Source organism: Adiantum capillus-veneris, chromosome 4, assembly GCF_014529385.1.
Source record: "Adiantum capillus-veneris isolate H3 chromosome 4, ASM1452938v2, whole genome shotgun sequence".
Taxonomy (NCBI): domain Eukaryota; kingdom Viridiplantae; phylum Streptophyta; class Polypodiopsida; order Polypodiales; family Pteridaceae; genus Adiantum; species Adiantum capillus-veneris.
The window spans coordinates 132,248,450-132,259,117 of NC_140934.1; the positions used below are offsets into that span (position 1 = coordinate 132,248,450).

The following is a 10,668-nucleotide window of genomic DNA, read 5'->3' on the forward strand; positions in this document are numbered from 1 at the left end:
GCACAACATGAAACGTTTGGTCAAAATACGTCCATGTCGAGGTCCCTTATTGCAGAGTTCAGTAAAAGCGTGTTGTGTTTCCAAAGTAACTTGTGTGACACAAACAGTGCCCAACCGGCCATTTTGTACATGTTTAGGAGTTCCCGCGTGACATAGGCCTATTTCTAACTTTTGGAGCCAATCAGGTGCCCTTTTGAAAATTGGCGTGTATCGTAATTACTGGAAGAAATGAGTGGTGGGGAGCACCAAAAAAATAGGGGAAAAATCAAATGGAACCTCTTCGTTCTCAGCTCGATCACCTTTCACCATTCAAGCTGCTGGTTTTGAGCAAAAATGGCGATGGCGATGGCGAACACGACGCACTCGGGTTTACAAGAGCCGCACCAATATTGCCGAAATGCGTTGCTGGCAGTGTCACCCGTTTCTTTCTTTTCTTCTTCATGCATCCAATTTCGGCGTCCCCAGGTTGCTGCTGCCTCTCGGCGCCTGCCCTCGGATAATGCCCTCATCCTCTTCAAGAGAAGAATTCCTTCTTTAGGAGCAAGCGGTATTCAACCTCTGCCGAAAGAGAAGGTGAGTGCCCTTTGTTTTGTTGCTCTCTTTTTTTTGAGCATGCATATTCTCTGTTGCCACTGCACGCCTACTTTGAAAACTACTCGCTTATGATGGCCTTAATCAGGTGCTCTTTAATTCTGCCTTCTCTTTCTTGCCTTGTTCTTGGAAGCAGCATACCTTTTTTCTTGCTTTTCTGTGTTTCAGCTCTGCATGATCACACGCCTTGGGGAACACAGGTAGTGAAACGTTTGTCAAAAGCACATATATATACTCGCGGGTACACAGGTGAATGCATGTAGCGTCAGGATTCACACACGGCAATTCATGCATGGGCATGCGTGAATGCATGCATATGTGTTTGGTCAGACCAGACTCCCTTTCCCACACACACACATCTACAGGGTCTCTAGATGCATGCACAAGGGCACGCACACAATTCCACACTTTTAGATTAATCACGTTTCATTCCTTCAAAATCCAGTTTCATATCTGCCATCATCTGCAAGAATATGATGCTTTTGCAAATTTTCAGAATTGTCACTTTTGTCCCTTTTATTAAGGGGAAATGTTTCTGTCTCGGCAGCTGGAAAATTAAACTTTTCGGTAATGCAGGGCAGAGGATGCAGGGAAGTGAAATGTCAGGCATTGGAGTTTGAGAAGGAGGAAAAGAGTTCAACTTATAAATTCTGGGATGGTGTGACAGAGCAGCTTTCTGGATCAGCAACCTTCGCATTCTTGCCTCTCCAGCTGCCTCAGATCATTCTGAATTACAGGAACCTCTCGGCTGGCAATGCTGCCGCACTTGCTGCAGTTCCTTGGACAGTTAGTGACTAAATCCATTTGTACATGTATTTGAAGTCACAAATACATTATTGTTCACACTAATTCGGCACATATCTGAGTGATTTTGACATTATTTTGGTTGTTTAGGTTTCAAAGCTCTAGTCATGGCATTCTTATCAAGCTTATGGCCATACACAGATGTCTTTCTTTTGATAATAGCTGGTGCAAAGTTGGGACCTTTGACTGCTGGGTTGTTATCATAGAATTGGCTCTCCTTTTTCATAATACAAAATGCTTGAAGTGTGGCTGCGATGATAGCAGATTGTATTTTGTGTATGTACACTTGCATTTGTGCTTTGAAGGATTTTTGTGCACTCATCAAAATTTACAAGGACATGGTGAGGTTAGTGTGTTTTTTTTTTGGTTTACCACCGAACAAAATCATCATGAGCCTTTGGGGTGCAGGCCACTCAAAAATACTGCTTCCTGGTGGCTGTCCAAAGAGAGCGAGCTTGAGAACTTAGAAGTTCAAAAATGCCATTTTGGCCATGTGATTTTGATCACCAGAAGGCAAGGGTCACAGCTATTTCGCCTCAGAATACTGGGGTTGAGAGGTGCCATGCATGTTATACGAGGCATTCATTTCGATGGCATGCATTTCTATGCAATGTACACAAAGAATCAACATGTGCTGTCGGAGATGAATGCCGTATGTACAAACTGGTTTTAGGTGCCATTGTCTTTGAGGGCTGTTGTTTTATTGCAATTATTACAAAGTCGATATGTGCTGTACAAGATGATTGTCATAGGTATGAACTGGTTTTGAGGTGCCATGTTTGTGACACCAAGGGCTTCTGTTCTAATGCAATACCTATGAAGTCTCATGTGCTGGACAGTAGAAGGGGGAGTAAAGCAGGGGCCAAGAGTGGATGGAGGGGGAGATCATTTTGAATGCGATCCGATGGTACAAATCATTGAGACAGGCAATTCAGTGCTCGGGAGCCATGCTTATGGTTATACAGATACTGTTTTAGCATATTGATGCGCAGCTTCACCAAGGCATTGATTAAAAAACTTGCCAAATCGGGCATCCATTGACCTGACAGTTGCATAGCACAGCTTTATCCATGTTCAAAACATCTTCTGTGGAATTGGCAAAGCCTGTGCAAAATTCTCAAATCAAGAGATTGTAATAGTCTGTCCATACCAAGCAATGCAATACCAGGTTTGTGGATTCTCCATTTTGCAGCTTATATGCTATTAATCATAACGCCGAGTCCCACATAACATTAGAGGAATGTGTTATCCATTTGCTGTTTTGGGCAATGGCGCGTAGCAAGGTTGACTCTGTCCACCACTAAATCCGGTACTTGCAAACACTAGGCTTGATTTGTGGATATTGGGCAGGGTGGTCATTGGCTCATGTTTTTTCAAAACAGACAGCTCCAAAAACTATGGTTCTTCAGCTACTTTGTATCAAAGGGGTTCTGATTTGCTAGGGAAAGTTATCACAATGGAGTGTGTGGGTTATCACATTAGGCCCAGGGTGATTGGGATTTCTGGTGTTTCTTAGCATTCTGGTGTATAGAAGTCACAAGCTTCACCTTGGTTCTTATGAGCCTAATGATTTATTGGGAGCTTCATTTGCTAGTTTGGATCTGTAATACTGTTTGTTTGTCCATCTTTTCTCTGAGACATGGAAAAGACATGTACACTAGAGTCGTTATTTCTCATGTAGTTCAAAAGTCATGGTTAGAGGTTCTTTCCTGTGTTTTCAAGCATAGCAAAGAAAGCCACCACCTGGCAGGGTTGGGCCAAATAAGGGCAATGGCGATGCTGGTTGGTGATGTTTGCAGATGATCTTACTCAAATGATTTCTCCATGTGGACTGAGGTGCTAAATTTTGGGAATCTTTGGGTTTTCTTCCAGTGTGACTGCTGGGGTCAGGAATATCCTTTTTCAAGAAGTCAGAGAGTTCTATCATGAGGCCGAGTTATCCGTTTTGATTTATTTTGGCTTCATTGCTTAGAATTGATGGTGTTTTTTTCCCAATGTTTGTGTTTTGTGGCTTAGGTGTGAACAGGTGTGGAGATAAGTTTTGTGTTATCTTTTGGTCTCACGTGCTGTATGGGTTGCCACTGCTCAATGTATTTAATTGTAGCTGAAATATATTTAGTCCTGTCCTTGTTCTCATCATGTTAAGGCTTTTTAACTGAGTAGCCTGAAATTCTGATAGGATCTATTGATAATTTGCAGGGCCTACTCACAGGGTTGTTGGGAAATTTGTCCCTGCTGTCGTACTTTGCAGAAAAGAAAGAAAAAGGTGCTACGATCGTACAGGCAGTTGGTGTGCTATCAACTTTTATTGTGCTAGTACAACTGGCCATTGCTGGGACAATGCCCGCACCCGTCTTTACAGCAACAGCCGTTGCAGTCGTCATTGGCTTTGTTGTGAACATTTTAAACTACAATGGCCTACTTAGCAGTGGTATTTATAGAGCTTGGAAAGAGCTTATTACTATTGGTGGTGTTTCTGTTCTCCCACAGGTTCGTTCTAGGTGCTGCTTCTCGTTTTGATAGATTTTAGGGTTTTCCCTACTGATTCTAGAAGCTTTTGGTCCTTTTTTGGTTTCTAGGTCATGTGGACAACTTTTGAACCTTACGTACCCCCAAGTGTATTGCCAGGAACCATATTTCTGGCACTTTCAACCTTGATGGTGATCCTGGTACATGTCAAAACATCTTATGCCTCTCATTGGAAGTTGTTTGTGCAAAGATTTTTGCGCAGTTTCTGCAAGATCAAAATTTTCGTAACTTATGTCTACAAGAAATGAGATTTCTGCTTATTTAAAAACCGGCTCAATCCTGGAATCAATTTCCAGCATTTCAGCATTGTTTTGAGCATAAAAAGCTCCCGACCCACCATACATTTAATTTTTTTAGTTGCTTGACTTACTGACAATGAATTATTCCAGCTGATGTATGTGTTAGCTGTTTTGTTGTGGATCATGGATCACATGTCGCAGCATGGGAATCACATGTGCTGTTGCCTTTTCGTTAGAAGTTACGAGATTGTGATAGTAGGCCTGATCCTGTGGTTCATGTTCATGAAATGTTTTTGTGTGTACATGGGGTGGCTTGAAATGCTTTGTGCAGATTTGATGATTAATGTGTTGTTTGGGCTAATGGGCAGAATTTGTATGCCTAACAACAGTTGTTTAGGCTAACCTGAGCAATGACATATTTTAGGAAGAGGGCTTGTAGCAAGTGGATGAGCCCGAAGATAAGGCATCCAAACATATAAGCGATCCCAAAAAACAACAACAAGAACGAATTGGCCACAAGTGGTAACGGCCAAAGGTATGGAATGGGAACGGGGTCCTCAAAACAATGAAAGGTAGAGGGAGCTTGGAGGGGAGGGGTAGAGGGGTGATTATCTCGAGAAATGGAGGTTTCCTTGAAAAGCTAGGCTTTGGTGGTCAAAGGGCCTCAAAAATTGTCAGAGAGGGTTTCAACATTACCTAAACCCTTAAAAAGCCTTTTGTTTCCACTTTCTCATCCTGGAGTGCAACTGGAATTATGCCGAAATGCATTTTGGAACAATACTGGAATGTGTATTCTATTTGGAGCTGGAATGCTCCATAACTCATAACTTGAATGGCACTCGGGTTGCTCCCATCAGGCCAGAATAGGTGTTCCTTGTTTCTATGCAAGAACAGAAGCAAGATGGTGACTGCACCTGAGCAGCTAGAAAAGGATCTTGTAAGAAGGAAGCAAAAAAATTGAATCTCTTAATCAAGATCAATAACTCTTGAAAGGACCAAATTTATTGATTGCATGTGTCCAAATTCTAGAGGCAGCTTAATGGCGTTGAAATTGAGGAGTGGAATGTGAATATTGAGGTATCAAAGGGAGACTTTGGAAACCAATTAATTTTGGTAAACGAGAAAGTGGAAGGCTAGACAGTGGTTGCTTATGTTTTAGTTTTTGTGTTATCTGAGAAAGAGTTTGTTGTTTTTCGCATTCTTTGGTCACATGGCTCGGCATTACTCTCTCATGTCCAAACACTTCACAAAACATATCCTCACTGGGTGCAATGATTTGGTATGCAAGTTTCATTTAGTCTTTACTCAAATACACATAATCATCCTTTCCCCAAAATGTCGGCAAGTAAGTAAAAGGCATAGGCTTAATCCTCTGCAGTGCCTTGCATGCAGGGACGCCTAGAGAAATTACCAAAGCAGGCTTCAAATTTTATGGGAGGTGTTGCAGCTTGGTCAGCCACTTTGTTATTCATGTGGGGCCCAGTGGCTCAAATGGTAAGCCTAGATCTGTTTTTTCCCTCATTGTAATGCCACATCATGTTATCTTGTATTTCTGTTTGCAGTGGACCAACTTCATTAATCCTGCAAATATAAGGGGTCTCTCTGTCTATACGATCTTACTAGCAATGGCTGGGAATAGTCTTCTTCTACCTCGTGCTCTTTTCACTCGAGACCTTATGTGGTATGTATACGTGCAGCAAGTCATATTTGCTGTGGTGCTTTGCTTCTTCTCTTGGTCATGTAAAGGGAACTCCTATCTTACAGGTTTACTGGATCATCCTGGGGTGCCCTTATGCAAGGATGGGGTATTCTTCTGAGCATGTACATGTGAGTATCTCTATTGTTCACCATCTCCTTTTTGTTGTTGTTAATTAGGAAAGCTACTTGTATCTTGTTTGGTGTGGCTCAGAAACAAATGTGTGGCTGGATCCGTGTTCGCTGGAATCTCATGTGGCCTTGCACTCTGGCTTGGTATGTTTCTTTTGTTGACATCTTGGTCAACCTTATTTGATTTGCAGCAGCTCTTACAAATCTTATGCTGTAGTCAGCAGTGTTTTAGGTTTTACTCTTGATTAGGAATGGTGAAGTCTGTCCTCTTGGTTCTTGGAAAGACCTTTTGCTTAATAGGTCAATGCTGGAAATGCAAAGCAGGGATCAGTGAGCGAAGTAATGCCAAAGTCGTGTTTGAGAGATATTGTAGGCAAAAGCTAGGTATGCAGTGTGGTTTTGTGTTGCTGTTTGGCTTTGGGAGGGGAGGCATATGGATAGTGAGCGTACCACCAATGAGGGATTGAGGTAAGATTGGCGAGGGGCCCGTGTCTGTATTCCAAGAGTTTTAGGGTGCTGACACCTGTGGGGAGGCTCGCTATTGTTAACAAGAAGGTATGGAGAATCACACATTGGTTGCATATTTTGTGGGCTGTCAAATGCAGGGGGAATGTGCCTTGTCCAGGGGGTGGTTAATAATGTGGGGATATGGTGTTAGTGAAAGGAGTGTAAAGAAACATATGATCCTTTCTAGAACTCTCAATGGACCTCAATTCTCAATGCTTGGGCCATATGAAGAAAATGGAGATATTATGTGAAGGGTGTGAAATGATGCCAAACATCCCAAACCACTTGCACAGCGGGCAGCACGAATCTTATATAGAGGCATCTGAAGACATGCAAAAAGAAATCCTGTGAATGTGGGCGCTGCCAAAGCAAATGAGCATTGGTCTTTGCCATATATCTACACCCTGGTAACGCCCATTCGAAACATTGTGTATAGTGAGTGCTTTGCCATGCAGGAAGTACAACAAGATATTTCCAAAGAAACTTTTCCTTTAGGAAAAGCGTGTTTTCCATTTTTTGCACCTCCCCTATGAGAGAGAGAGAGAGAGAGATTTTAATGTAATTGCAGGGAATATGGTCGTCATGGATTCTAAAGCAAATTCTCTAAGTTCACCACTCTCTCCTCTTGGAGAACTGCTTTATGGCAAGAGCTAGAAACATCACAAACCTCCTTTTCATTAGAAGTCAACAGTTTCGCAAGGAATTGAAGCTTTTATAGCTTTGAAAGGCTTGGAAATGCGCGAGTTACACTCAATGTATGCAAAAATCTACTTCGATTTGTTCCCTTTGTACAGGCTTACTTTGTTGGAGGTTAAGCAAAAAAAAATTTGCCAAATGAAGACTGTATAGAAACAAAACATGATTGTCTAGTGCGAGTAGTATGTTGTTGTTTGCCGCCCCAAGGTTATTATAAGACAAGTATGTTTGTACATTGCACTTTTGCTTTAGATTTCCTACAAATCTTTAGCTGGTCTATGTCACCTAATATCTCCTATTTTTATAACAATGTGTTATCAAGTTGGTTACCAAAAGGAAACGCGCATGGTCAAACAATCAATCAAACCTTTATATACAAAGGCTAGAAGTTTAACATTGGAGTCATGCTTGAGAATATGGCAATGAATGTAGTAATACCATCCTCCCAAATTTTTGGCTTTGCCATTGAACAGACCCCAACAATGGAAAGAGAAGATGTGTTCCAAAGAAAAAAAAACATCTCTATTGGAGTACATGTTTTTGAGAACCACTTGCATCAGCGACAATAAGGAATTCTTGATGGTCCAATTATGCCTAAACGGAAGTCACAAAGCATATCAAGGAGCTGAGAGGGGAGGGTGACATACATGAAAGCACTTTTCCAAGAACCCATCTGCAAGGTGAAGAATACCAACATAAATCCATATGGATGAAACAAAGGCCTTTGTTTTCTTGGGGAGAGGTCAAGTAATGAACCATTGTCTATTGTCTTCTCTATAAGCGGGAGAAATATGTCCGAGCAAGGCCCTCCCACCATAGCCTGCCCAAGAGACACCTTTGCTGCCTTGAAAACAATACATCTCTCCACCAGTCAACATATTTGTTGACTATCCATGTTATTGTTGGGCTTGTCAACCACTCAATTCTTTCATCTATTGAGTGATAATGGAGATAATGTACAATCTGCAACATTGTCAATGTTGGGATTTTGTCTTTTACTTTCCTTGTTGCCAAGGCTGCTCCCAAATACCTCAATACCTATGAAGGATTTGATATCAATGTTACTTACCTATGAAGGGGAGAAGATGGTTGTGTTGTGCCTACAGAGTGTCAGAGAAAAACAATGTTAAACCTTGTCATGCAGTTGGAATGTCAGCAACAGTGCTCTTTGCCATGCTATGTGATTATTCTAGAGGTGGAAAGCATCTCATATTGTAAAGAATTTTTTTCCGTCTTGACAAGAGGATGGTTTTGAGTCAACAAAATTCAATACCTCTTGCCATGAAAGCACCAAGCATGTGAGAAAAGACCCTGTAGCAGGATATTGGGTAGATTGAAATGTGTGGCATGGGTCATCATGATGTAACCAAGACCATAGCTCTTGCTCAATAGTAAAGCATTGGAAGGTTTACCATGTCCTATGCTCAGGTGTGGGGAAGAAGATTGCAAAGAGAGTACATACATTAAGGTGTCCCATAGCAATCCCCGACTGTCCCAAAACCAATATATGTGCAAGAGAAGCAATTGTAAAAAACTATTTATGGCCAACATTAGCCCAACAAGCCAAAGAAGCTCCTCTTGATATTGATTTTTCAAGATAATGTGCATTCATTTGTATCATTTTTTCACTTGCATAAAATGCAAAGAGATAACACTAGATAGCGATCCACATTTTTATGAACAAAATGTGGATAGAAAGAAACTCTTGCTTCGTTATTGTAGCAGAGAAAGTGTGTCATGCGCTCTACAATGGGTGCTCCTCAGTGCAGTATACGTGAAACCTCACTCAAATAGAGAGAAAACATCACATAGCAACGGAATAGAAACTCAAAGCACAATACAGACTCATAACTCACTAGAACTTGACAACTCACAGAACCATACAGACTCTGTCTGGTAGCACACTCAGCTTCAAGCCCAAGACTCATAGGTACAATGGGGGTGTTGAGGCTCCAATGTGCAAGGAGGGTGCAAGTGTGTGGTGTTGGACTCAAGACTCAAAACTCAAGACGCTAGACCATTGTAAGTGGATGATGTGGGTACGACGACTAGAACCAACCACAAATATGTACATTCATAAAGACCACCAACGGCTAGCAAAATATCCCAATCTAGCTAAGTCTATCTCCAAATTGTGGTGATGGTGATCTAGCCACAGTGTCCATTAGAAGACCACCCCTATCATTGCCACGTCGAGCCACTCCGCTTCCTTGATGGGAAAAAGAGCAAAGGGATGCAGATAAAGTCTATTTGAAGCTTATACATTTATTGAGCACTGACTAGGGCTCGGGAACAAGCAAGGTTCAATGCTAAATGTATGCCAAATGTGGTGTGTTTGGTAATTTTTGATTGATAAGAATGTCAAATGTGGTGTGCTTTGGAAAGCACAAATGTTATAAGGAGCATTGATTGCCAAATTATGCCAAATAGGGCAATAAGTGGTCAAGGAGCGTCTTGTCCGGAATGTCATCCCTTGCAGTGCATTGTATGCTCGCTTGTAATTGAGCTCGGCACTAGTTTAGTCGATATACATGCCAAATAGGGCAATGGTAAGAGAGTTTTGGATAGCTTGGCACTGGATCCGTGCCAAATGTGGTGCTTGGAGGATGCTTTGGCCGATAAGTATGTCGAATACAATGCTTTAGCATTGACTTGGTTGATATGCTTAATGTGGTGCCATTACGAAAGCACATAAAGTTCTTGATAAGTATTTCTTGAAAATATGGTCCCTTAGAACACGTAGATTGCAAGCTATGCCCAACCTGGTTGTGGCAAGCTTTTTGTGGGAAATTTTAAACGAATGCAAAGGGAAGGCCTTTTGCCAAATGAAATCACCTATACTTACATCTTGAAGGCAAGCGGCACCATCCAAGACACTAAAATGGGCAACAAAAATCACGATGATAACAAGCCGGGGTGGGAGGTGAAGATGGAGAATCTAGAACAAATGATGAAATTGATGGAAGAGTTTACTCTAAAGGGTTTTAATGGGACGCCAACAGTTTCAAATTTTTTGAAGATGCTTCAATTGGTCCAAGGATCTCTGCTTGAAGTGGAAGCCATGAAGACGAAGAAGAAAATGGATGAAGCTTTGGATGCAGTACATGACAAGAGGTTACTCCTTGATGGTTATGATCCAGAGGGCTACCTAGAGTGCTATGAGTTGGAAACCAAGTCAAGAGGGATACTAGAAGAATTAATGATTAGATCTTTTGAGCACTTAGTGGATTCAAATTGGAAGGTGCAAATTCAAGAGCTTACCAAAGGCTACACGACAATTGGGAATATTTCAAAAAAACTATTGTACGGGCAACTGATGAGCATTATCAAGAACAAATTCCAAGTCTACCAAATTACTCAAATATTCGAGGACAAGTATGATCACAATTAGAAGCTGTGATTGATGAGTGTCTTCTACAAGATGCTACTTTCTTGTAGGCTAACGATGAAGATATAGTTAAATCTGTGTATGAAA

At 41.5% G+C, this 10,668-nt stretch overlaps 1 protein-coding gene across 1 annotated transcript; it reads left to right on the forward strand.

Annotated features, from left to right (window-relative positions):
* Positions 1-287: 287 nt before the first annotated feature.
* LOC147459998 (maltose excess protein 1-like, chloroplastic) lies at positions 288-7,433 on the forward strand. Its single transcript, XM_086511155.1, has 9 exons — positions 288-573; positions 1,168-1,377; positions 3,595-3,885; positions 3,975-4,064; positions 5,556-5,657; positions 5,726-5,844; positions 5,928-5,990; positions 6,073-6,134; positions 7,066-7,433. Exons 1-9 carry the CDS (start codon positions 334-336, stop codon positions 7,149-7,151), a joined length of 1,263 nt encoding a protein of 420 aa, XP_086367281.1. The 5' UTR covers positions 288-333; the 3' UTR covers positions 7,152-7,433.
* Positions 7,434-10,668: the final 3,235 nt, after the last annotated feature.